Here is a 25,633-nt window from a genome sequence, read left to right as displayed (position 1 = left end):
AGCCCTGCTCACACCTTGACCTCAGACTTCAGAACCACAAGACAATCGGCTTTTGTTGTGTAAGCCACCCAGTTTGCAGTTCTAGAAAAGTCCCCTGCCCTTCCTCTTCATGATATTTAGTCAAAATTTTCAAAGATAAGAATATGACTTCCAGCATCTGCAAACACATGCTTACATGCTCAGAATGGAGAAGTTTCTGAGGAAAAGATCCAGAACTTAACCCTGCCCCACTCGACCCCACTGGCACCACCAGCGTGGTGGTCAGGGCGAGGGCTGTCCCTGAGCCACCTAGACGTAGACACTAGAAACACCAACCTGCCATCAGCTACACGTGTGGGTAACCCAGGGACCCATCCTTTGCCCCAGAAAACCTGGAGACCACAGATCAGGAAACGTCAGTTTATTCCAAAAAATACCAAGTCTCAGCTCCTTGAGCTGTCCTTACCAGGAAATCGAGGCAGGGTCCAGTGCTGGAGGGAGGCGTGAGGAGGGGAAGGGTGGGCAGAGCTATGGAGGGTCTCCTGGTCTGGAACTGTTTGTCACTTTCAGTGACGCCCCTTGGCAGCCCCCAGTCAGAGGGAGGTGCTTGTGCGTGGGTGTGCACGTGTGTGCACGTGTTTGTGTGCATTTATTGGGGGTGCGGGGGAAGACAGATGGTGAGGTCCCAGCTCCATAAGCATCAAGGAGGACAGGCGAGTGGGCCTGCTGCCCACCCCTAGACCTCTGCCCACTATGGCTTATCTGAGTTAAGAGGTCAGGGCCCCAGGGTCAGGCAGCCTGTGCCAAGTGAACTGAGGGTGGAGGGCGAGGCCAGATCCCTAGAGTCCAGGCTAGGGGAGAGCAGGTGCAGGGGGCACCCCACAGCTAAAAGACCCCAAACCTCCCCATTCCAGGGACCAGAGAAAGCTGAGTGTTCACTGGGGGTGCTGAGCAGTGGGGAGGGACCCCAGGCTTGGGCGGCGCTCCAGCTGGCTCCTCTGGGGAGGCCAGAGTCGGCCTGAGCACACTGGAAGGAGGCCTCAGAAGGGACGGGGGAACCCATGAGGGGGAGCCCATGAGAGCAGCCGTAAGCAATGCGACTGAAAAACTGGCTCGGGGCCTAGGTGGATTGGGGCCCCCCAGTTTCCTCAGTATGCTCAATTAGTGCCCCAGGCTCCTGACAAGAAGGGAGGAGCTGAGAGGCCAGTATTTGGGGGGAGACATAAAAGGGAGGGGGTGGCCCAGAGGAGGGAGAAGAGGCCCCCCCCACCTCGCCCTGGGGGCTGGGGAAGGGGGGCATGTAGCCCTTTAAGAACAGGGAATGGCCACCCCCTGCAACATGGCTATGTACAAAGAGAATTGGGGCAGATTGTGCATTGGGTGTTGGGGACTCCCTGGACACTCCTGGTAGCTGGAGAGGGGGCGAAGGAGCACCCTTAGCCCCCGAAGGTGGTTCCAGCAGGGGCTGCTGCTCCCAGGGTCAGGCCAGCAGAGGCGGCGCTGACAGCCACAGGTGGCTCAGCTGGGTTGGCCTCCACAGGGCCAGGGGCCTTTGAAGAGAGTGTGGCCCGAGCCAGTAAGTTCTGATCCTGGTGGGGTCCAGGGAACAAGGCTCAGGCAAGGGCCAGTGATACCATCCAAGGGCTGGGGTGCCCCAACTCTGGTGCTGATGAGAGGTCGCTGGGTGACCCTGTCACCAATCAGATGGCTGGGCAAGGGGCAGTGATGCTGCCGGGGGTACCCTCACCAGGAGTGAAGGGGTGCTGGCCAAGGCCAAGCCTGTGATGGGGCTGATCTGGGCCTCCACCCTGTCAGGAGAGAGGCAGTGGCATAATCCAGAAGGGCACAGTGGGGTGATGTCATCCGAGGGGCCAGCGGGCTCCACACTACTCATTTGAGGGAATGGGAAAATGTCATGTTCTGCTGACCCTGGAGGACAATTGAAATGTAACCTGTCATGTACTCGACCCCTCAGACGGTGACTTTGGGGAGGCCATGGCACATGGCTGCCTGGTATTTGGGGACACACTGGGTGTCACGGATCAAGGGAGAGGATGACACCATGGTTACGATGGACATCGGTGGTGATGACTCCTCGGAGATGATGAGGACATGGCTGCAGTGGCCCTAGGAGGTGCTGACACTGTTGACTCTCATGGATCTGGACACATGGTGGCACAGATCTCCTCGGAGATGATGAGGACATGGCTGCAGTGGCCCTAGGAGGTGCTGACACTGTTGACTCTCATGGATCTGGACACATGGTGACACAGATCTTGGATGTCGTCTCTGGTGATGGCATCCCCCAGGGAGGGAGGTGATGGCACACGGTGGAAGTGGATCTTGGGAGGTGGAGACACCATGGCTCCCACAGATCTTGGAAGAAGATGATGAATTATTAGGTACCATCATGTATCACGGGTCACGAAGACACTGAGGTTGATTAGACACCACTGGCTCTCATGGCTCCTGGGAGATGAGCGCACCACAGTTGTGGTGGATTGGGGGGCATGGAGGACTCTGTGACTGGAGAGGATCTTGGGAAGTGATAACCCCAAAGTATGGTGGGTCCTGGGACGTGGAGACGTGGGTAAAGCAGATCCTGGGAGGTAATCAAAGGGAATTCTGGGAAAAAAATCTGGCATCATCAGTCTTAATGGGTCCTGATAGAGAAGGTCACCGTTAGGAATAATGGATTTAGAAGGCAAGGACGTCACTGGTTAGGGTCAATTCTAGGATATAATGACACCATGCTTGTGCTGGATCCTGAGAGATGGTGACACCACTGGCTGTAGGGAATCTTGGGAAATGATGACAGTATTAATTATGGAAAATCCTGGAAAAAGAGGATGGTTGAGGTGGGTCATAGGGAATCCTGGCAAATGACTGGTTAACATTTGACCCCAAGTGCTATGTCATCATGAGTGGTGGACACTGTGTGGCACTGATGATGTCCTGGCCAAGATCAACAGCAGGCACACCCCAACCCTCCCCTCCAGTAGGAGGCCAGGACTTTGCTGACAGAGCTGGTGATGTCTCTACCTGTGGCAGAGAGAAGTGACACAGCTCTCAGGCTACTGACAAGTGCCACGGCTCCAGAAGCTAGGTGGGTCAGAGTGGGCTCCTTGGAGCAGAAGCCCATCTAGGGACACCGCTCCTAGGAGTCACTGCACAGGGGCCCAACCTCCCTTTAGAGGCTCTGGCAGGCATCATGGTGGTCATATCCCTGGGGTCAGGGAAGGAGCCACCAAGCCAAGTCGTAGTGGGATGGGGCAGAAACTCTGGTGACACCGTCAACAGTGATGGGTGTTCTGAGCAGACACTGCCTCTGAGGGGAAGCATCTGGTGATCACGCTGAAACGTGGAGCGTCACTGTCAACAGCCGACAGCCACACAGTCCTCACTGGTGGAGACTGGTCCCAGAGGGTGGCCTCTGAGTGGTGACACTTAGGTGACATCTCAGGACAGGGGCTTTCTCTAGCACTCCCCCAGGGTGATCCTGGCTCAGTATCATGCCTCGCCCTCTCACACATGGCAACAGCAGTGAGGTGTCCCCTGGTGTCACCCCCGTGGGTGGCGTTTGGTGGTGACATTGCCAAAGCGCTTCATTCTGGAGAGGTCACAGGAGCAGGTTGTCATCTCTGGTGATGGCATCCCCCAGGAACAGCCACAGCCCCTCTGGTGGCATCATAGGGCAAGGCAGCTTCTCTGGTGACAGCATCCAGGAAGGGGGCAGAGTTCTGTGACAGTGTTGTGGAGAGGAGGCCTGACCTTTGGTGAGGACACAACCAGCAAGGCATTTCTCCTGCAGTGTGTCCCAGAGAGATGGCTTCGTCTGTAGCGATGACATCCTAGGACACAGGTATCTTGTCCATAGCAAAAACAAGAAGGAAAGTATTTTCCCCCCAACACTGATGCCAGAGAGGCCTCGGAGCTCAGGATGACTTCGGAGGGTGAGACTTGCCTCTGCAGGGATATCCTAGAAAGTCTGTGGTGATGTCAGAGAGAGTAGAAGCAGCCTCTAGTGATGACCTCATAGGCAGGCCTCTTCCTCTGTGAGGACCTCATGGGAAGGGATTTTGTCCCGCTAGTGACATCACAGAACACAGACATTTCTGTAGTGACTTCATGTGCAGGCCTCTTCCTCTGCGATGACATCATGGGAAGGAGGCATTGACTCAGTGACAGAAGAGGAGGAGGGATCTTGTCTGCCGTCTGACATCCTGGCGGGAGGCTTGGTCTCGGTTCCAAGGGCCCATCCTGGTCTCTGGACCCTGGGTGTGTGAGCCTGTGCCGGTGGATCCCGACTTGGGGCAGGGGACCTGGAAGGCCGCAGCCCGCAGCCCCCCGCCCGGCCTCAGACAGTCACCTCGTTCTTGCTGGCAGTGCGCAGGTGCTGGGGCAGGTGGTGGCCAGGGATGAACTGCAGCTGCTCCAGGGTGCCCTGGCGTTGGAAGGGCGGCCTCCGGGCCAGCGTGCCCCCGCCCCCGCCGGCGTCGGACATCCAGGCGGGCTGGGGCGAGCCGTGCAGGGCGTGGTGGTGGTGGGCGTGCAGGCCGGAGGGCGGCAGCCCGTGCAGCGGCGTCGGGGGCCCCCCCGGCCCCAGCAGCAGGTTGGAGTGTGAGGCCGCCAGGCTGGCCCGGGGGGCCGACTCGGGGGGCAGCGCTGGGCTGCGCGGGGGCGACAGCAGGTGCTCGCGGCTCTGTCGCAGGGCCTCAGGCGAGGAGAGGAGCAGGTGCTCCTGCGACACCAGGCGCGCGCGAGGCAGCGTGAACTCGTAGCGCGAGGCGCGGCCCCCGTCGCCCAGCAGGTGCTCCTGGGACATGACCCGCCGCGGGTTGGGCGCGGGCGCCAGGCCCAGCTCCTCCGGGCCACCCCAGCCCTCCATGCGGTAGCCGCCTCCAGTGCCGGGTCGCCGCAGCGCGTGCAGGGGCAGCGTCCCGCGGGGCACCTCGGCCAGGTGCCGGCGCTTCAGGTAGGCCTCGTCCAAGTCCTTTTCGGCTGGGGAAGAAGGGGAAAGGTGCAGAGTCTCCCTCCCGGCGGCCCAGGGCCTGCCTCCCCCCGCTGCCAGGGGAGCTCCCGCGGGTGCGCCCAAAGGGCCCACAGCCCCGCGCCCCACCCCACTGACGGGCGGGAGGCGGGGTCCCTCTCTTTGGCCTCTGAGTACCCCTTCTTTCCAGAGGTGAACCACTCCGGCTCTGGGGGACCTCTTCACCCCCCTTTCACCGGGAGCACTGTTCCTCACTCTTGGCATGCTGAGTCACTGCCGGGAGGTGCAGTGAGTTTTGCGGGTAGTGACTAGCAGTTTGGAAAAGGGGATAGAATAGGAAAGAAGGCTAGACCAACAGACGTCCTCAGGATGAAGAATACAGGGTCCAGATAACGTGGCTCCGATGTTAGGGGATGAAACGACCCCATGCCTGGGGTTAGTTTATCAGAACCCCCCCAAAAGACAGGCACAGAGAGGACGGGAACAGAATGAGGCTCGTGGCTAGAGCTGACCATGGGAACATGGGCTTCATTGACAAACGCTCTCTACTTCCACAAGTGTTTGAAAATGCCCATGATAACTAGTTTCAAAGCTTTTCTGCAATTAAAAGTATGCATATCTGTGTGCCTCACAGATCGTGATATAAAAAGCATGTCTTAGTGTGGTTTTCAGTTCAAAATGTTAGAAAGCTACTCCACCACCAGGGAAAATCCCCGGGCTGGGAAATGCCTAACCAGGGTGAGGATGATTGGTTCAGAGAGTGGCATGTGACCAGTGGTATCCAGGCCTGGGGTTTTTGCTGGGATTGCAGAAAGGGGATTCTTTTCTGCCAGGGAGACTTAAGCTGACATGGTAGAATGACAGCCGGAACATTCATGGGGCAATCTTTGCGATTATGGGGAGAGAACCTGTCTGAAAATGAGGCCAGCTTGTTTAGAAAAGCTGAGACTATAAAACACTGAAGAAACTCTTGAGCTGCTGGATCCAGCCATATCTCAAGGTAGAGTCATGTAGACTTTCCATGATCAAGCCAACAGGAACTTGTTTTCTTTGCTTAAGTTATATTACTGAAAAATGCAATAGGTGGCCAGGTGCGCTGGCACACACCTGTACTCCCAGCGGCTCAGGAGGCTGAGGCAGGAGGATCACAAGTTCAAAGCCAGCCTAAATAAAAGCGACTCAGTGAGACCCTGTCTCTAAATAAAATACAAAATAGGGCTCAGGGGTTGAGCACTGAGTTCAAACCCCGGTACCACCCCTACAAATGCAATAGGTCTTCAGAGGGTAAACCATGAATTTTCATTAAAAAAGATACCCCAGGTAATTCTAATATAAAATTGCCTTGGGTAATTCTGGAACAAATGTGGATAAAATCCTGAGAGAGGATCTAAATTTTTAGAGGACTGTAGGGTCACTGTCCACTGCCCTGAACCCAACCCTGTCCCCTCCTCCAGACTCACCCAGCCTCTTCAGGGAGGAGTAGCGGTTCAGTTCCGACTTCACAGCAGCCTCATAGGACGGGGGCAGGTGCGAGAGGTTGTGGAACGAGCGAGAGCAGGACAGCGTGGAGTAGTGCAGGGAGGGGCTGGGTGGTGGCAGGGCCCTCCAGTCTGGGGGGCAGGCAGGGGTCAGCCCTGGGTCCAGACCCAACAGCCTCCTCCCTCAGACCCAGGGTCCAGACCCCAGTCCTCCACCCACAGACCCACTTAGTCAATTGGGCCCCTTCCCTGGGGGAGGCAGAAATCTGGGACCCCAGCCACCTTAGCTGCCCCACACCAGTACCCAGGCCTGTTGTGGGGAGGAAGACACACTGCAAGCTGGCACCTGTCTGGGGTTGGGGTGCAGCCCGTGTGTGCCCCCTCTAACATGGGGGGAAGGAGGACCCCTCCATGTCCACTGGAGGACACGGAGGCTGCCTTGGTGGCTGGCACTGTGGGCGCTGTGAGCAGGGCACAGGGCACCTCGCTCCGGTTCCTTCCCAGGCCTGGCTCGGGCGCCCACGGCGGGAGGGAGCCCTCTGCGTACCCAGCATGGCGGCTCGGTGCGTGGGGCTGTTGGCGCTGAGGTGCAGGTAGTTGTGGTGCAGATTCTCTGAGGGGACGGAGAAGGAGGCGATGTCACTGCCCTGCTGCCCCCACCTCCTGGACAGATCCCGGCCCTGAGCTCAGCCCTCGGGCAGGCCTCACTGGGGCTCTCCCAGGTCACACCAGCCATTGGCTGTGTATGGTGACAGTTGGGGACTTGCAGGGGGCAGCATGCAGCACAGGCTGGTGGCTGGGGAGGGGCTGCGGCCACACCCACTCTAAAGTCCAGGCCAGAGAGCCTCCCTCCACCTCCCCACTCATGTCTGCTTGGTCCCTCCTGGCCTCCAGGTGTCCACCCTGACCCATGCTCTCCCCCTGACCATTCAGCCAGTGCATTTCGACACACTTCTCTGTGGAAACCCTTCCTATGGCTCACCCTCACCCCTGGGACGACATGGGACTTGGGAATGGTGATGAGGCCTTGGAAATCTGAAGCCTCATCTTCCCTCTCGCTGCTCCTCTCTCTGAGGCCTGCATAAGCCCAGCTCAGTTCTGCCCAGGGCCTTTGCACATGCTGTTATTCTTTTCCGGCTGCCTTGAAGCCCTTCTCCCCCTCCCTCTCTCTATATATATTTCTCTCTCCCTCTCTCTGTCTTCTCTGGTCCTGGGGATTGAACCCAGGACCCCACACATGCAAGTCACATGCTCTACCACTGAGTTACGTCCCCAGCCCTTTTTATTTTGACACAAGTCTAAGTTGCTCAGGTTGGCATCAAATATGCCATCCTCCTGCCTCAGCCTCCCGAGTGGCTGGGATCCCAGGTGTGCATCTCTCTGCCCTCCTCCTCCTCTTGCCTGGAGAACTATTCAGCATCCATCTTGAATGTTCCTTCTTATAACTGTTCAGACCCTCTTCTCCCCTCCCCCGACTCCAGCTCCCCAGGACCATCATCCCAGCCTCCTCCCAAGCCTCTTCCCCTTCATCTTCCCCTTTTTGACTCCAGAGGCGTGGTTCTTCCCCTCTCTTCTGACGGAGCTGTCCCTGTGACTCCCGCGGCCCTCAGAACCAGGCAGTCTCTCCTTCTTCAGCCCCAGCCTCTCCCTGGCCTCCAGCTGGCCCAGCTGCCCAGGGCCTACGAGGCTGCAGTAGCCCCTCACCCTACGGCCCTTTGGCTCAGACATCACTCTGGGGAGCCCTCCTCCCCCAGGACAGAGGAGACCCTTTTGTCCTCCTTACAGCCCTGGGACGCTCCTCGGTGCACTCAGAACGCCTGCCGAGCCCACGGGTGCTGAGTGCAGGACAGCTCAGGACGGGCAGAGGCTGGGGGCAGGCTGGGGGCAGGCTGGGGGCCCGAGGCGGGCTGGGGGCGAGGCCACAGGGATGAGGGCGCGTCAGACCAGGCAGCCCGTGACACCACTCACCGATGTTGGGGGGCTTCACTGTGCTGTAGAGGTTCTTGGGCGTCCTGGGGGGCATGCTGTCGGGACCCCCAGTCCCTGGGGTCAGGGAGCTGCTTCGGGCCCGGTCCGGACGGGTTCCAGGCCCCGCCTGATGCCTTAGGATGTCCACCAGGGCCCTAAGTGGGGCAGAGGGATGGTCAGTGGCCCAAGGCTTGGGGACAGGAGGGAGGCCGGGCCCTTCCCTCCTGTCCCCTCCTCCGGGGAGTCCCTGGCGCCCTCTCTAGGCCATACTTCCCCTTGAAGGGTCCTTCCCAGCTCACTGCCCCACCCCATGTGGTCCCTGCACATGCTCTGTCCCATCCTGAAACCGGAAGCCACAAAGGAGCCCCAGGAGCCCAGTCACCCAGACCCCAGACCTCGCCATCACCACAACTCCTCATTCCCACCTTTCCCGTGAGCCGCCAGCTCCCGGTGCCCCCGACATTGCCCTGGCCTCCTTCCTAGTATCCCCACTTCTGCCCCGGCAGTTTAGTCTCACCCACAGCCTGGGTGCTTCTCCCCCAAGGTCAGGACCCTCCCAGAGCCCCCTCCACAGTTAGAGACACTCGGCCTGGACTGCTGCTCCTTGCCTCTTTGCTTACCACTTCAGCTGAACCAATCCCTTTCCTGCTGCTGTCAGGGTACCTCAGGGCCTTTGTACATGCTGTTCCTCTGCCTGGAATGCCCTTCCCAAGATATCACTCTCTTCATGTTTCTGCTCAGCAGGCCTTTTCTGACCACTTCATCTAAACCAGACTTTCCCACACTCTCAGCCCTTGATGGGGCTTTTTTCCCTTCAAGCCATTACTAATATCTAAAATTATATTGCATGCATACTTGGTTGCAGACACAGGGCTTGTCTGCATGGCAGGGGAGGTGCTGGGACTGAACCCAGTGTTCCCTACCACTGAGTTACCTCCCACCCCATATTTATCTTATTTTTTCGACAGAGTCTAAGCTGATGAGGCTGCCCTGGAGCTGTGATCCTCCCACCTGGGCACCCCAAGTCACTGGGATTCCGGGCTGCACCTGCCATGCCAGGACTCTACCTGAACCAACTCAGTTAATCTTCACTACAGTCCGATAGGTCAGGATGGTTACAGACAAGGAAACACAGAGGCCAAGCAGGGCTGGGCTGGGGCTCAGCGGTAGAGCGCTCGCCTAGCAGGTGCCTTCAAGGCCCTGGGTTCCATCCTCAGCACCACATAAAAGTAAATAAATAAAATAATGGTACTGCGTCCATCTACAACTAAAAAAAAAAAAAAAAAAAAAAAAATGTTAAGCTGCTGGCCTTGGGCCGCACAGCCGGCAGGCAGCAGGACTAGGTTTATCCAGAAGGCGGGACCTTGTTTTGGTCAGGCAGTAATCCCAGCTCCTGACCCACAGAAGGTAACTGAGAAACGTTTGTGGAGGCCAGGCATGGTGGCACATTTCTGTAACGTGGGAAGCTGAGGCAGGAGGATCGCAAGTTCTTAGAATTTAATGAGGCCTTACCCATCTTAGTGAGGCCATGACTCAAAATATAAAAAGGTCTGGAAATATAGCTCAGTGGTAGAACGCCCCTGAGTTCAGTCCCCAGTACCAAAAAGAAAAAGAGAAAAAAGAAAAAGAAATAGTTGTTGGGTGAAGGAAGGCTGGCGCTCCCCGCTCAGTCGCCGACAGCCCAGTGGGCCTGTCTTCTCCAGTCTCAGGCCCTCCATCTCCCTGGGCCTCTGGTCCAACCCATCCCTGGAGCCTGCCCTCGCCCAAAGGCTCCACTTCCCACGGCCCAGGTCCCGCCCCCAGGTTCCTACCCTGGCTCCCCAACGCACACGCACCTGGGCACGTTGATCTCGCGGTGCGCCCTGGGCGCGCGGGACGCCTTGCTGAAGGCCACTTTGGCTCCGACGCCCACGGCCAGGGCGAAGCTGATGACCCCGCACACCACATAGGCGGTGCTGCCTCCAGGGCCCTCGCCCCCTCGTCCCCCCGCACCCCCAGGACGGCCCCCTTCCAGCCACCCGGCCTGGCCTGGCCCTGGGCCCCCGCCCGCGCCCCCGGCGCCCCCCGCGCCCCCGGCCAGCGGCGGCGGCGTCGTGGCCCATCGAGGCGTGTCGTAGTTGGAGCAGGAGGCCTGCGCCAGGCGCATGTGGCGGTGCTCGCAGCAGAAGCGGTAGTGGCAGGTTCCGCAGCAGAAGCGGTAGGAGCCCGTGCTGCAGTTGAAGGTGGCGTCGTACTGGCCCATGACATCGTAGTAGCCATGGCAGAGCTCGGCAGGAGGCGGCGCCCGGGCTGCTGCGCCGGGGCCGCCTGGGGGGCTGGTCCTGGTGCCGTTGGCGCCCGGGCCCGCCGCGCCCCCGCCGCCCGTCAGCGCCCCGGTCAGGCGCCGCAGGTGCGCTAACAGGGCGGGCAGCGGGCCGGGGGGGTCGGCGCTCGTGGCGTTGGACGGGCGCGCCCCGGCCTGGCCGGCGGTGGAGGCCAGGAGCACGAGGGTCCCGAGGAGCAGGAGGGCCGGCATGAGCGCAGGAAGTCGGCCGCCAGGCTGCTGCGGACGGAAAGCGGAGGCTGGAGTGTGGGCAGCGGAGAGATGGCCAGAGGCGGAGAGTCGTAGACAGGTGGCCGGGCAGGGTGGGAAGAAGGACCGGGAACGGGGAGGGGTGCGGGGAAGGGGCCCAGAGGTGACCGCCGCACGCGGAGTCGGGCGGACATCCCAGCGCGAGGGAAAGGCGACGCACACCGGGGAGGAGAAGGGAAAGGACAGGGGCACGCAGAGAAAAGACCAAGTGACCGAGGGAGGAAGATCGGAGGGTCCACGGAGACATCAGGGCGTGCGCAGAAATAGAGAGGCCAAAGGAGAAGGAGGGTGCGATGAAGGAGGCAAGGAGGGCGGGAGGTGGGGAGAGCAGAGGAGCAAGAGAGCCCGGGAGGCGCGGGAGCGGGCAGAGGCCGGCGGGCGGCAGGACGGTGGGGTGGGGGACACAGTGCGGGGAGGTGGAGCTCCGAGCTGGGAGTGGAAGCTGGCAGCCCAGGCAGGCCAGGGGATCGTGCCAGGTTCTCTCCTGGGCTTGCTGACCTGGGGCAGGAATCCTGATTTGTCTTGAGAGACCGTCCTGAGAATACCGGAAGTTGAGCGGCATCCACAGCCCCCCAGTTTGTGACAACCTAGGGTACCTCAGGCATTGCTCGGAGTTCCCGTGGTGGAGATGGGGGCACAGGCTGAGAGCCACTGGCTCACCCACAGGCTCCTCAGTGCCCCCATGCCCACTTCTGTCCTCTATTTAGTGTCCCCTCTCTCCGTCCCTGTCTCATACACACCACACTCTCTCAGTTCAGGTCTGAAGTGTCTGTCCACAGCGGGGGAGGCAGAGTAGCAGGGCAGCTCATCTGCAGCTCAATGGAGTGCAGCTACTGGACACCTGATGGCTCTTACCCAACCACAGCCCCACGCCTCATTTCCTCACTGTAAGACAAGGGCAGGAGTAAGGCTGGTCACCCCAGGGTTCTTGGGAGGGTGGACCCAGCCTGTAAGGGCTCCGGATGGGACCTGCAGGCATCGAGCAGGATTTCATGGACCAGAAGGACTGTTCTTTTCAGAAGGGAGACTGGATGGGGGTAGAGAAGTGAGTCTGGGGCCATTCAGGGCAGGTTCCCCGCTGTTTCTATGGCAACAGTCCAGCCAGGCCCAGGACATGCCCAAACAGTGGACATAGCAGGTGGGGAGGATGCCTGGCTTCCTTTAGGGAGCAAAGAAGGCTGCACTTGCTCCATTGCCAGGAAGGATGACCGAGCATCAGAACCGGGCAGCGGGCAGTGGGCAGCTGCAGGCTTCCTCCTCCCTCCTACCGGCAGATGCCCAGAAGCTGTCCTCAGTAGTGCAGGCCCTGTGGCGCCAGGTCGGGATGCCGACTCCTTCTGCACAGGGCCGCCAGGCAGTGCCTACTGAGTCCTGGGGGCGTAGGCTTCTGGGAGCCCTGGGGTGCTGTGGGGAGCTAGCCTACAGGGCCCTGTCAGCCTGCGGGTGGCCTTCCAGTGAGCCGGGAGAGTCACAGACACAGATAAATGTGATCCAAGCTGAGAGCATAGCGCTGTGAGGACTGGTGAACAGGAGGGATCATAAGTAAGCAGCATCAGCGGAAGGAGAGTGGGTGGGACTAACCTGACCATATCATCAGGTGCTGTTTTTACTATCCGTCCCCTTCCAGTGCCTGTGTGTGTCTAGGGACACACTGTCAACAAGTGGCTGGCAGTTGGGTGGGGAGAGGGTTGGGGGGTGCAGGTGCCGCCTCACCCCACATGGGGCCTCAGGTTTCACTCTGAGCTCCCAGTGGGACCCATCCCTGAACTCCAGCCTGGATGCCCACTGCCTGTGGCTCTTGTGCTTGGTGTTTAGCTGTGTCTAGAGTGGCTCACCTGCACTGTGGAACAGCTAGACACAGAGTTACAGTGGGACTCAGAAGCTGCACTCCCACGCTTCTCCTCCGCAGACCCGAAAACACATGTTCACACAAAAACATGTAGATGACTGTTCACAGCAGCACCAAGCATGAGACAAGGTCCATCAGGGATGGACAGACATAAAACATGGCAGTCTGCAGAGAGGAGTATCAGTCAGCCCTGAAAAGAAGCCAAGTGCTGATGCCTGCTGCCTGGGGGAGCCCTGAGTGAGGCATTGCTCTGGGGAAGCGGCCAGTCTTAGTGCCTGATTCCGCCGTGTGTACTCCACAGTGCCAAATCCGGAGGCCGGAAGCCTCTTAGTAACTGCCTGGAGCCGAGGGGAGGGGCAGAAGTGGCTGTGTAATGGGTAGGGGGCCTCCTTTGGGGGGGTGAGGACAGCAGTGATAGACACACATGCTTCTGACCCACCAGCCACTCCCCATCCGGACCCTAGACTGCCCCACCCAGGTAAGCCCCAGCTCTGCCAGGAGCCCTGCGCCCTGCTCCTCTTCTCCGTGGCCCCTTCCTGCTTGCTCAGGGTCATGCCCAGCAGGTGCCCACTTCCTACCTTCCTTGTTTGTTTTGGTATAGGGGATTGAACCCAGGGCCGCATCACCAGTGGGCCATCTCCCCAGCCCTTTTTATTTTGAGACAGGGTCTTCCTAAATAGATGAGGCTGGCCTTGAACTTGCACTCCTCCTGCTTCAGCCTCCCCAGCTGCTGGGATCCCAGGTGTGGCCACACCTGGCACTTCTCTGCCTTTTGCACTTGCTGTTCTCTTCTAAGATCCCCTGCTTTCCTCTGGTGTTGCTTCTCCCAGCGGGCCTCCTGTCCAGCCTCTGGCAGCAGCCTGGACATGCGCCAGTGTCCTCCCCTCTTGGTATCCTCTAACTCCTGTCTCCACCCGCCATGTTTTAGTGTCCCATCGCCCCCTCCCCTGCACTAGACATCCATAAGACAGGTCTTCCTGTCAGCGCTTTCACCGTGTCTGGCACCCAGCACTAGTGCCTGGTCCTTTGTAGGTGTCAATGTACCTTTATGTATTCATATGTGGTGCTGAGAATCGAACCCAGTGCCTCAACATGCTAGGCAAGTGCTCCACCACTGAGCCCCAGCCCCAGCCCTCCATTAATGTTTATTGAACAGATAAAACAAGTGTGAGAGGGGTTTCTCTCTGTCTTATGCACGTTTCAGATGGGGAAATCCAAGCTCCAAAGCCCTTATTGTTTGCCTGAGCCCCACAGTGCAGGAGTGGTGCAGTGGCCTCTGAACTTGGTCTTCAGGCACTGAGGCCTGCAGACTGTGCATGGCTCTATCCCACACCCAGAGATGGGGGTGATACACACACAACCACCTGGGGTCCTTCACCACTGAGGCTGCCATCGAAAACCAGGCAGGCAGAACGCTGGCAGAGGGGCCCAGCAGGACCCTGCTCCCCACAGGGGCTGCATCCACCTGGGCAAGGGATGCCCTTGGAGACTCACAGGCTGCCATCTGCCTGTGAAACACTAGACTTGGGAGCTCATGGGACAGGAGGGGCTTTTGTCTCGTCTGCACAAGGCTGTTCTGTGGAGTAGCAGTTCTGCTTTCTCCATCCTGTGCCACCCTCTGGCTGGGCATCCCTTGCTAAAGGAATTCTGTTGTCTCCTCCATTGCATCCAAGTGGACACCTGGGAGACACGCTGCCAGGGCATCGCAAAACCAGCCGGGGGGTGGCAGAGCAGCATACTCCCCATCGAGCTCAGTCTCCCCCCACACAAACTGCCTTTCTGCACCTCCCCATACGGGCAGCACCTACAGGTGGACAGAGGACACACCTGCAGACACAGTGCCCGACCAGAAACAACAAAAAAAAAACAGGGGCTAGCTCTTCCCTTACCTCACAACAGCACTTACCCACACACAGGGGCACAGAGCACAGGACACTAGACAGTGCACCAGACACAACGTGCAAGGACCCCAGTGTGGTCCCCGCAGCTCCACATGGACACAGCCATGCATTTCTGCACCTTTGACTCAGACACCATGACAAGCTGGGGCCACAGCAGCTCAGGAACCAGCCAGGGGGCTGCCAACCTCTCTGCAGTGGGCACACATCTGTGCGGGCCCCTCACAGCTCAGCCACAGAGCCTCGGGGTGCATGCACACGTGGCAACACCCTCGCCTGGGATGGAGAGCCTGGAAGCAGGCATGTGACACCCCACCCTGCCCCCAGAAGGCCCCCACCTCTTGCTCTGTCCTCCTCCACAGCTGGGAGGAGCAGGCCAGACCCTAGTGTCCATGCACTGCCCTGGCCTGGCCTCTCCAGCCAGGCCCGCAACCTGAGAGACAGGGGACACACATCAGGGAGCCAGGCCTGGGCAGGTCTGCTCTGGGTCACGTCCTGTGGACCTCTTGCCACGCAACACTGTTCCAGATTCCACTCTCTTGCTGTCCCCTCTCAGCCTTGCCAGCTGGGGGATGGTGGGTCCTGATGAGTTGCCCCCGGGAAGCCCCCACGGAGAGCAGCAGGAGGTGGGAGCTGAGGGTGCCCAGAAGCCCAGAGCAAAGGGCAGACACTGACCGGGAAGTCGAGATCCGGGAGAGGGATGAGGGTTCAGAAAGAGACAGGGGACAGGGAAGAGAGACAGAGAAGGGAGGAGATATGTCCCCCAGGAGTGGTGCGTGGGGGGAGGTGAAAGGTGGAGAGAGGGGCCGGGGCAGTGGTGAGCAGAGGAAGACACACACCTAGGGAACTGGGGGGCACAGAGTTAGGTGGAGGGAGGGAGAGAGGGGCATGGAGACTGGAAAGGGTCAGAGCCTCTGGAATGGCGGCCATGGGGTCAGCAAGTGGCAGTGGAGGGGCTGGGGATGCAATGGAGAGGGGCGGGAGGGGTTTCCAGGAACATGGGGTTCACAGGCAGTTTGGGGTGGGAATGTCAGAAGCAGGCAAGGAGGACCTACAGAAGGAGAAAGCGGAGGGAGAAGCGGGGTCTGGGTGCCCGTTCAGGGTGCGGGGGAGCTTGAGCAGAGGAAGGCGAGGACCACACCACGATCCTCCCGGGCTGAACACCTGAGGGGGACCACATAGGGGGCCAGGTACGGTCCCCATGCGGTTCCACCTCCGGGTCTCCAGCCCCAGGCGTCCCTGGACCCCTGCCTTCACCGCCCCCTCCTCAGCCGCCCACCGCCGTCTCTGTCGCTGCCGGCATCTGCCCTCCGGTCGAGTCTCCCATAGGTCTGTGGCATCTCTGCGCTGCCTGGGTCTCGGTCTCAATCCGCCCCCTGTTTTAGCCTTCATCCCCTGCCTCCCCCGCTGGGCTCTGCGTCTTCCCGGACTCCGCCACATTCTGTCCCTTTGCCTCTGGCTCCCTGTCTCTGCGTGCCTCTGTCCCTCTGAATGCCAGTGTCCCCTTTCCTCGGACCCCCGCCCCTCCGGCCCCCACTCTCAGGAGAGGTGGGTGGGGGGCGCTGCGGCGGGAGCTGTGTGTTCCCAGCGCAAAATAGGCTCCCGTTGCCATGGTGACGAGAGCGCGGCTCCAGACGCAGGCTTCAGGCTGGGGGTGCAGAGGGGACACCTGGATCCGGAAGGCGGGGGCCGGGGGTGCCGACTCCCGTCCCAGGGGCCCCAGAGGAGGGGCGGCTGGGACTCCTACTCCCAGGGAACGGGGTGCTGGGCTCTGTGCTGCCGGGCCTTCTGGGAGGGGTCTGGGCTGCCAGCATCCGTAGTGAAGGGCTGGCTGGCTGAGGGCTCTTGTCCCTGCATTCCCGGGGGGGACGCAGAGGATACCTTCTTAGGTCCCCAAGTCTTGGGAGGGGGCAAGGACTGTCAATCTCCGGGGGGTTGGGCGTCTATTGAGTTCTAATTCCCAGATTTTCAAGGGGGCTGCAGAATCTTGGAGCTCTCATGTTAGTCCCTGGACTCCTGAGTCGTCGGGGCACAGGGACCACTCAACGTAGCCGACTCTTCTTCCATCCATCCATCCACCCATCCATCCACATGCCTGCTCCTTCCTCCCTGTCCAGTGCCTCAGTCTCCCCCTCCGCACCGGGTGCGGTCGCGCTCACCTCACCTTCCGGATGCGGGACCCTCAGGGAGTCGGGGGTGGTGGCGTGGGGGCTGGCCGGGGGAGGCACAGCGAGCGCGTGTCTGCGAGCCAGCCGGGCTGGGCGTGCGCGCACCGCGCCGATGGGGGCGCAGCGTGGCGGCGACCCCGGCCAGCGGTGCTTTTTCCCCGTGCAGATGCGCCGGCTTCGGTGCAGATGTGGCAGCGGCCGGTCCTCGCCAGTGCCTTGCACAGACTGAGAAAAGGCACCTCCCCCTCCCCACTTGCTTAGGACCCCTCTTTCTCCCACTCGCGGACCCCAGTTGCCCCCAGGAAACCCCCCCAAACCCAATAATGGTTCGGTCTACAGCCACATCAATGTTTATTCTGCGAGTCCGGGTCCCAGTCTATAATAGTCCCCCTCCCAGTTCAGGCCCTTGAAGTGGCCCGGGGCCCAGCCCCACCCCCACCTCGCTCTCAGCCAATTCCCGCCCAGCTCCCAGGAGTTTCATTTGCATTTCCGGGAAGAATTGCCCAATGGGAAGACATAACCACGCCTCCCCTCCCAAGGGGGCGGTACCTCTGGTGGACGGCACCACTCTTGGGATACAGGGATGGGGGAAGAGCACTTCCATGGGGTAACAGGAGGACCTTGGTATCCCCTCAAGTTAGGGCTGGAGATTCATCAGAAAAGGGGGTTCTGGCCTTGGAAGAGGCCCAACAGCCCGCTGTCCGGGACGGGCTCCTTAATGATCTTCTGGATCTGTAGAGGGAGGGAGGAGTCAGGAAGTCTTCAAGGGTCCCCATCTCCATGATGACAAATCAGAGGGACACATCTCCATCTTCATCTTTCCTGACAATCTTGGCAGCAGCTGACTAAGTCAACTATTCTCTCTTCTCAAAAGCTTTCCCAGGGCCTCCCTTTCATCACATCTGTCTGGTTTAAGTCATAACTTCAAACCATGTCAGTCTGATTTGCTGGCTTGGACCACTAAACATGGATGGCTTTGTCCAGGGATTCTTGTCTATACTTACTCTTCAGTTATTTCCTTTCTCCCATCACTCTTCTGGCCTTTGATTCCCAAAATCCAGCCCAGGCTTTGCCCCCTGAACTCCAACCCATTTATCCTAACTACCTATTGAATATGAACAACCAACCATATTTCATCCATCAAAAAGTTCCACCAAGTTTATCTCTGGAAAATTAAACAACAAAAACCAAGGCTGCATCTCCACTGCATCTACCCTAGTGAAGCCCCTATCACTGCTTGCCTCGATGCCTGAAGTTGCCCCCTTGCTGGACTCCCTTTCTCCTCAATCTGACCCATCCTTTTAGCAGAAAATCTTTTTTATTTGCTGATCTGACTATGGTCAGCTCCACTGTGTAAAACCCTGATGACTGCCTATTGCTAAAATCCCAAATCGTTGCCAAGATGTGACTCTACCTCCTGCCTTCCTAGCCTCTTCCGCATACCTGCCCAGCACCGACTATGTCCTCCAACATACAGTTCCTCAAATAAGGCAAGCTCAGTCCCACCCTCTGGGCTTTATCCCAGCTGTTCCCTGCACCAGGGAAGGAACTGACTGCTCCTACCCTCCAGGTTTTGGGTTCCAGATGACCTATCATCGCCCTCTGCACATTCCAGCTCCGGGTCACAACCTGTTATTGAACATGGATCGGCTTTTTGTCTCCACACTGCGTTACTAGCTCCAGGAGGGCTGATTCTACCATTGCCTGGCCAAACCACGTGGCTCAACAGATGCTCAACAGCACGTAAGGAAGGGGAGGGGCAAGAACTGGGGCTTTCTAGTTTGAGTCTTTTCCCATCATCTTGAGGCCTAGGGGTTTGAAGGTGTGGTGGGGAGAGCACACTAGCATTTGGTCAGGCACCAGAAGAGGGTGAGGATGGGCACCAGCACCCAATGGGGCAAAAGCCCAGGGCACGAGAGTTGGCAGTGGGTATCAGGGTGTCAAGGGGTTCTGCTCACAGGGTCCCTGCTGGACTGTCCACCCCGTGTCTGCCTGGCTTCCTTATTTCATTCTAAACCACGAACTTCAGAAGCCTCCGGAACCACCCCATGTAACCCCCTCCTCTGCACTCCAACACCCCACATCATCCCTCTTGTCCTCTGGAGTCTTTATGGGCATCTGACATGTCCTTTCATTTATGTATCATGGTGGCGAGCAATCCTCCACCAGGGTGGGCCAGCAAGGGGACACCAGGATCCATTACCTCCCTGAACTTGGGGTGGGCAGCATCCCCCACAAGCTGCATGATGAGCCCTTCGCTGGTGGAGAGGAAGGCACCACTCTGCCTCATTCGGGCCAGCGCTGTCAGTCGGTCCACCTGACTGTAAGCAAGCCCGAGGAAGAGAGGGCAGGGTCCATGCTGTGGCAGACACCTGATACTCTGGCACATGTGGCACGTGGCCCCAGTTGACCCCCACACATCCACTCCTGGGAGGGACTCTCACCTGCGTGAGGAGCAGGCGTCCACCACAATGTGGACCTGCAGCCCCCGTTCCAGGAGGTCCAGAGTTGTGTGCTAGGGTGGAGAAAGGTCAGAACCAAACCCAGGCCAGAACCAGGGGCCCAAGTGAGGGGCTGGGTCAGAACTGGAGACCCTGAATGGGGCTGAGGGAGGCTCACATCAGAGCAGGGGCCCAGGTTAGGAGGTAAGTCCCTGGTCAGAGGAGGGCCCTACAGGTGAGAATGTGGGGCCCCAGGGGATCAGTGGGGAATCTCACCAAGATGCAAACCTGGGCCTCAATGCCACAGAGCAGCACTGACTGAAGCTGGGGCCGGCTGTCCAGCTCCCGCTGCAGGGTGGGCACCATGCTGAAGCAGGTCTTGCTTACTGGCTGAAGGCCCTCAGCCCCCAGCTCTGGGACTGTGGGGCCTAGGCCTTGTGGGTACTGCTCTGTCAGCAGGGCTGGGACTTGCAGCAGTCGGGCCACCTGTGCCAGAAAGAGGGAACAAAGGCCTTATTCTGAGGGAGGAAGGCTGGGGCCTGGACCCTAGGTATGAAGAAAGATGGTCTATGGCCTGTGAGGGAGGATGGCTGAGGTTTGAACCCCTGTGTCTGAGGAAGGCTGGGCCTGGACCCCCGGGTCTGAGGGAGGAGGCTGGGCCTGGACCCTGTGTCTGAGGAGGGCTGGGCCTGGACCCCCGGGTCTGAGGGAGGAGGCTGGGCCTGGACCCTGGGTCTGAGGGAGGAGGCTGGGCCTGGGCCCCTGGGTCTGAGGGAGGAGGCTGGCCTGGACCCTGGTCTGGGGAGGAGGCTGGGGCCTAGACTTCTGATCCAGGTAATAGGCTGACACATACCCTGAGCATTCGAGCAGCCACAGAGACAATCTGTGGGAAGTAGACGATACTGTGACGAAATCTCTCCTGCATGTCACAAAGGAACAGGATGGAGGATCCCGGGAGGACTCGGCCCAGGCTGGTCCTGGCTGCTGCCATTCCTTCAAGTGAGAGACAGGCAGGGGGCAGGCTCAGCAGGGAGGGAGTCCAGCACATTCTGCAGTTTCCATCCAGGGTTTGCATGGTTTCCGCCTGGGGTCCTCACCCCGGACTTGCTTACTCCAGACCTTTGCATCTACTGATCTCCTGCATCTTCTTCCCATCTTCTTCAGCTAGAAGGACACTTCTCTGGGAAGCCTTTGTAGCCCTGACCATCTTGGTCCCCAGTGTCACCCTCCCAGACCTCTCCATCCTGGAGACTGTACATCAGCAAGCATTTCTATGACCTTAGTTTCCACCTGCCACTAACAGGGTTCTGGGCTCATGCTCTGCCATGTGTCCAGCGCCCTCCCATGAGGCTCCTACGTGAAGCCTCAACCGTACCTCACCTCTGGGGAAACTAAGGACCAAGCAGTGAAGTGACCTTCCCAGGGACACATAGAGTTGGGATGTGCCCCTTGAGAGAAAAGGACTGCACTCTCCAGGCTGTGCCTCTCCCCATCCCACCCCTTGCAGCTGCAGGGCTTAAGCCTTTGAACCTGACTTCCCAGGGTGGCCACTGGCTCTTCTCCCACCTCCCTTTACCCAGTGCAGAATACACTGGCAGACTCCCTCCCAGGTCTCCGAAAGAGGATGGCAAACAGGGCTGGGGATGTGGCTCAAGCAGTAGCACGCTCGCCTGCGGCCCGGGTTCGATCCTCAGCACCACATATAAACAAAGATATTGTGTCCACCAAAAACTAAAAAATAAATATTAAAAAAAATTCTCTCTCTCTCAAAAAAAAAGGAAGAAAGAAAGAGGATGGCACACCACAGCAGGTATTCTTCAGCCATACAAAGGAATGAACTACCAACGCGTCACACCACAGGGGAACTTTGAAATATTCTCAGTGAGAGGTCAGTAACAAGGCCACTCTGTGTGTGTTTTTACTTGTAAGAAATATCCAGAATAGGCAAACCCAGAAATGGAAAGCAGAGTGGCAGCTGCCAGGGATTGGGGCAGGAGGAACCTGGGGTGACTGTTAATGATTCAATATTTCAATTTAGGGTGACAAAAATGTTCTGATTCAGGCAGTAGTGACAGTTGCACAACATCATGAACGTACTAAGAGCTACTTAGCTGCACGGTTTAAAAATGAAGAGGGCAAGTCTTTGGGCTGGAGTGCAGCTCAGCCGTAGAGCATGTGAAGCCTTGGGCTCCAACTCCAGCACCACACACACACACAGGTTTTATGTTCTATGTATTTTACCACTTTTTAAAAAACAGAAAAAGAAGAAAGAGGATGGGACTGGTGAAGCTACCTGCCCAGCAATCCTTCTACAAGGGAGGAAACTGAGTCCTAGGGAGCCCCTGACTTGCCCAGGTCTGGCCTGACTCCCTCCATCAGAGCATCTCCAAGAACCTTGGTGTGTCCCAGGTGTGCCCCAGCCAGTGCCCTAGGAGGCCTGTTTCTGGGTCCCCACGCTGCTGCACAGTGAGGGGAGTTCTGGTGGCGTTTTTCTGCAGGTCTCACACTACACATGGAAGGTTTGTTTTGCTCACTCGTGGGAAGCCACTCTGAATAGTGGCTCCGCACACTCACTCATTCATTGACTCATTTGGGAAACAGAGACTGTGGGGACCCAGTGAAGTGTGGACCAGGGTGGGGGAGGCAGGCACTAAACAATAAACTGCTAATATTTTTAAGCTGAGTGCTGAGCCCATGGGTGTTTATTATTAAAACTTAGTATATCTACCATAGAAAATGTGTTTTATGTGTAACATCTCAACTTTGAGAGTGAACAGAAGACTGTTGGTGATTTGTTTGGTAGTGCTGGGACTGAGCTCAGGACCCTGTGCATGTGAAGCTCTACCACTACACTACACCCCAGAGCAATGGTGAATTTTGTGTTTTATCAATTTTATCTCAATTTTTTAAATGTAATGGATACCCCCCTAAAACAAAACCACAGCAAAGTATTTAATCACATAATTACTACTGTGATAAGTGCTGTGATTACTTGAAACCTGATCTATCTCCTGACAGAGTCTGTATACCTCTTCCCAAGAAGTGAAGAGAGAGAGATGATCTTTTGGAAAACAAAGCTGTTGTTCCTGTTGCCATTCCCACAACCCGGACCCCATGGCTTCTATTTGTCTTCAGGACAGAGATGCAACCCCCTCCAACAAGGTTCTGGGGAGCCCTCCAGCCCCAACCCATCCAAGGGTCTTTGTTGGAGAGCTCCCTGGTGGGTCACTTAGGCCCTGGAATCTCTGTGAGGGGAGTGGGCAGCCCAGGGAGTCCAAGGGTGGGGCGTTGGAAAGCTCCACCAGCGTCAGTCCACTGAGGAGTCCCCTTCAGGCTGGCAGCAGTGTGGACAGTGACTCCAGGTGACAACTACAAGGCCCCATTTCTCAAAATGGTAGATACACAGACCCTCTGCCCCAGAAATCTGCTCCCAAGTCTTTATCTGGCAGACATCCCTGTGAAATGACAAAGGTCACTGATCACAGCACTCTGGCAGGGCAAAGGAGCAGAAACAAATCTAAATGTCCAGTCAGGCACTGGCTGCTACTATAGAATTCTGTGCAGCTAGAAACAACTACAAGGAAGCTCTTTAACAATAAGGAAAATTCAAGAGAAGTGAAAAAGGAGGCCCAGTGCAGTGGTGCATGCCTATGATCCCAGTTCTTGTGAGGCTGAGGCAAGAGGATCACAAGTTTTAGGTCAATCTCAGCAACTTAGTGAGAATCTGTCTCAAAAAGGCTGAGATGTATCTGTGGTATAGACCCTTCAGGTTCAATCTGTAGTACTGTTAAAAAAAAAAAAAAAAAAAAAGGAAAATAGAGTGTATGAAATACTTTCATTTATATCAAAATCTTTATCTACTGTCTCTGGCAGCTACAAGGACCAGACACTCAGGTGGGAAACTGGGTCGAAACTGGGTGAGAAACAGTGTGATGGAGACTTGAGTTTCACCCTTTTGGATTTTGGACAATGTATAACAGGTTGTCCTGTAGAGAAAAAATATGGAAGCCTAGTGCAGTCGCCATGCATGTAATCCCAGAGACCTGGGAGACTGAGGCAGGAGGATCAACCGTTCAAGGCCAGACTGGGCAACTTAGCAAGACCCTGTCTCAAAATAAAAGGCCTGGGATGTAGCTCAGTAGTAAAGCACTTATCTAGCATGTGTGAGGCCTGGGTTCCATCCCCAGTCCCATTTAAAAAAAAAAGAAGAAGAAGAAGAAAGTCCTTTTGTGTGTGTGTGTGTGTGTGTTTTTTTTTTTTTTTTTTTTTCTTTCTTCTTGGCATAGGGGAATGCCCAAGGAGGATCACAAGTTCAAGGCCAGCTTCAGTAACTTGGAGAGGCCCCATCTTAAAACAAAAGGAAAAAAACCTCAACAATAAAACACCCCATGTTCAATCTCCAATGCCCCTTCCAAAAAGGTAATGGGTTGGTTGGCTTGTTTTTACATAAAGTCAAAACCTAAAACTAATTTGTGGTGAAACATGTTAAGATGGTCAAGCACCCTGAGGGTTTCTGGAGAATGTTCCATCACTGTTTACACCAGGTGTTTACTTCATGAAGATTTATTTGAGCAGTGTATTTATGGTTTGCACTGTTTTCTGTATATGTGATATACTCCCCTTTAAAAGTTTTCAAGATAAATAAAACGAAAAGGCCTCGATGACCTTGGTGGGGCTGGACTAGAGGAGGAGCCTTGAGAGGAGATTGGGGCTGGGGTCTACTAGGTTGGGGGGCAGATGTAGAAGAGGGGGCAGGTCGCAGGGCATGTGGTGCAATCCTGTAATCCCAATGGCTCAGGAGGCTGAGGAAGAAGGATCCCAAGTTCAAAGCCAGTCTCAGAAATTCAGCCAGGCCCTAAGCAATTTAGCAAGACCCTGTCTCAAAATAAAAAAAAATAAATAAAATGCGCTGGGGATGTGGCTCAGTGGTGAAGCATCCCCTGGGTTCTGTCCCAGGTACAAAAAACAACAACAACAAAAAAAAAAAACAAAAAAAAAAACCGGGAGGGCAAGACAGAAACTCAGGGGCCTGAAGACACGCCAGGTTTCCGGTCCAGCGCCAGGTTTCCGGTCCAGCGTGGTTCAGGACCTGAACACTAGCGGGGTCCTGAACAGAGGCGAGGGGGGCTGGTCTGGGGAAGTAAATACTTGGACCAGTGTGGGGATAAGATGTGAGGAGGAGGTCTGGGCTGCAGCTGGACCTGAGTGTCGTGGGGAGAGGTCCGGAAGGAGCCCGCGGGAGGCACAGTGCTCTGGCCCGCAGGGGGCGAGGGCGAGCTGGCTACTTCCCCAAGTGCCCTCGGGGACCCGGCTCTGAGATGGACGTCCTGGCTGTACGACCCTGGGCAAGTTTCACTCTGTCGGAACCTCGGGTTCCTTCTCGAGGAAGTGGGGGTCAAACCCACCCATCCGCCGGGAGGACGCAGAACTCGGCCCGGGACTCGGAGGCGGCGGGAGCGCCCGGGAGGGCTCAGGTCACTCCGCGGGCGCCGAAGTTCTCGGCCACGCGGACCTCGCCGGGCGCCGCCGCCTCCTCCCCTTCTGCGCGGCGGGCGGACTTACCCGAGGCGCCGGGGTCTGGCCGGGCGGGACTGGGCACCGCGCTCGGTGGGTCTCCGGCTGTCCGGAACGCACGGCCCGCCGCGGCCAGGGGGTAACCGCCCCGCGCCGGCCAATCCTCACGCGCTCGCCCCGCCCTCCGTGACGTAGAGGGGGCGGGGCTGTTTTCCTGAGAACGTGATTGGTCCGGGGCGGGGCGGGGAGGCCGCGCGCCCGACCATTGGAGAGCCGTGGGGGCGTGTCGGCGAGCAGGGCGGGGCGCCGCGGAAGGCCTGGGGCTCGCGCGGGTGACCTTGCAGGGAAGACCGAGACTAAGCGAGTCCCCTGTTGGCCACCTGTTGGTCCCCTCCTCCTTGAGTGGTTGCACTTGGCAAGCAGGGTGGTGAGAGGGCAGAACTTCCAGGTATCCTGGAACTAAGTCTGCATTCCTCCCTGTTAATGGTGGGCCTTGGCCGACCTCGGTGCCTCTCAGGTCCCACCTTCCCGCTGCACGGCCAGGTGTCTGCCTCAGGGCTCGGGGCCTTGGCGTGTGCCCTTTCTGTCCCCAGGCCCCAGAGCTGCCCTGACCGTCTCCTTGCAAGAATGCACTGCTCGAAATTCCCCTCCGGAATTGGAGGTTTACCTTGGTTTTTGAAAACCTGTCTGGGTACTCCTTTATTGTTGGCTCCTCCACACACAAATGAGAGCGCCAGGAGGGCAGGGTGTCCTCTGCTGCACCTCCACACCTCCAT

At 57.8% G+C, this 25,633-nt stretch overlaps 2 protein-coding genes and 1 long non-coding RNA gene across 7 annotated transcripts; 1 reads left to right on the top strand and 2 right to left on the bottom strand.

Moving 5' to 3' along the window:
* Positions 1-4,139: 4,139 nt before the first annotated feature.
* Shisa7 (shisa family member 7) lies at positions 4,140-10,930 on the bottom strand. Of its 2 annotated transcripts, XM_076838901.1 has the most exons (5): positions 10,251-10,930; positions 8,416-8,570; positions 6,995-7,060; positions 6,430-6,579; positions 4,140-4,980 (listed from the first exon to the last, which is right to left on the bottom strand). In XM_076838901.1, the coding sequence occupies exons 1-5, from the start codon at positions 10,928-10,930 to the stop codon at positions 4,337-4,339; spliced, it is 1,695 nt and encodes a 564-aa protein (XP_076695016.1). In that variant the 3' UTR covers positions 4,140-4,336. The 2 variants fall into 2 exon arrangements, with proteins under 2 accessions (XP_076695016.1, XP_076695017.1); XM_076838902.1 differs by lacking the exon at positions 6,995-7,060.
* LOC143383902 (uncharacterized) lies at positions 4,802-22,026 on the top strand. 2 transcript variants are annotated; one of them, XR_013089208.2, is made up of 4 exons: positions 4,802-4,954; positions 18,518-18,645; positions 21,122-21,231; positions 21,602-22,026. It is a non-coding gene; the product is annotated as an uncharacterized LOC143383902 (long non-coding RNA). The 2 variants fall into 2 exon arrangements; XR_013089209.1 differs by lacking the exons at positions 18,518-18,645; positions 21,122-21,231; positions 21,602-22,026 and adding an exon at positions 9,384-9,673.
* Isoc2 (isochorismatase domain containing 2) lies at positions 17,237-25,042 on the bottom strand. 3 transcript variants are annotated; one of them, XM_076838903.2, is made up of 7 exons: positions 24,906-25,042; positions 20,197-20,336; positions 19,620-19,829; positions 19,347-19,417; positions 19,106-19,223; positions 18,466-18,531; positions 17,237-17,634 (listed from the first exon to the last, which is right to left on the bottom strand). In XM_076838903.2, exons 2-7 carry the CDS (start codon positions 20,332-20,334, stop codon positions 17,557-17,559), a joined length of 681 nt encoding a protein of 226 aa, XP_076695018.1. In that variant the 5' UTR covers positions 20,335-20,336; positions 24,906-25,042; the 3' UTR covers positions 17,237-17,556. The 3 variants fall into 3 exon arrangements, with proteins under 3 accessions (XP_076695018.1, XP_076695019.1, XP_076695020.1); XM_076838904.2 differs by having other exon boundaries at positions 19,632-19,829; XM_076838905.2 differs by lacking the exon at positions 18,466-18,531.
* Between the last annotated feature and the right edge of the window lie 591 nt (positions 25,043-25,633).

Source organism: Callospermophilus lateralis, chromosome 18 (assembly GCF_048772815.1).
Source record: "Callospermophilus lateralis isolate mCalLat2 chromosome 18, mCalLat2.hap1, whole genome shotgun sequence".
Classification (NCBI taxonomy): Eukaryota; Metazoa; Chordata; class Mammalia; order Rodentia; family Sciuridae; genus Callospermophilus; species Callospermophilus lateralis.
Note: the sequence above shows the minus strand (reverse complement) of the source record. Positions and strands in the feature narration are given on the sequence as shown.

Excerpts from the sequence above, each read along its gene's own strand:
- Shisa7 (XM_076838901.1), bottom strand. The coding sequence starts at position 10,930 with ATGCCGGCCCTCCTGCTCCTCGGGACCCTCGTGCTCCTGGCCTCCACC. Across the intron at positions 8,571-10,250 it reads CGCGAGATCAACGTGCCCAG|GGCCCTGGTGGACATCCTAA; the intron begins GTGCGTGTGCGT and ends TGCCCCACTTAG. Across the intron at positions 7,061-8,415 it reads AGTGAAGCCCCCCAACATCG|AGAATCTGCACCACAACTAC; the intron begins GTGAGTGGTGTC and ends CCGTCCCCTCAG.
- Isoc2 (XM_076838903.2), bottom strand. The coding sequence starts at position 20,334 with ATGGCAGCAGCCAGGACCAGCCTGGGCCGAGTCCTCCCGGGATCCTCC. Across the intron at positions 19,830-20,196 it reads TGGCTGCTCGAATGCTCAGG|GTGGCCCGACTGCTGCAAGT; the intron begins GTATGTGTCAGC and ends TTTCTGGCACAG. Across the intron at positions 19,418-19,619 it reads AGGCCCAGGTTTGCATCTTG|CACACAACTCTGGACCTCCT; the intron begins GTGAGATTCCCC and ends TCTCCACCCTAG.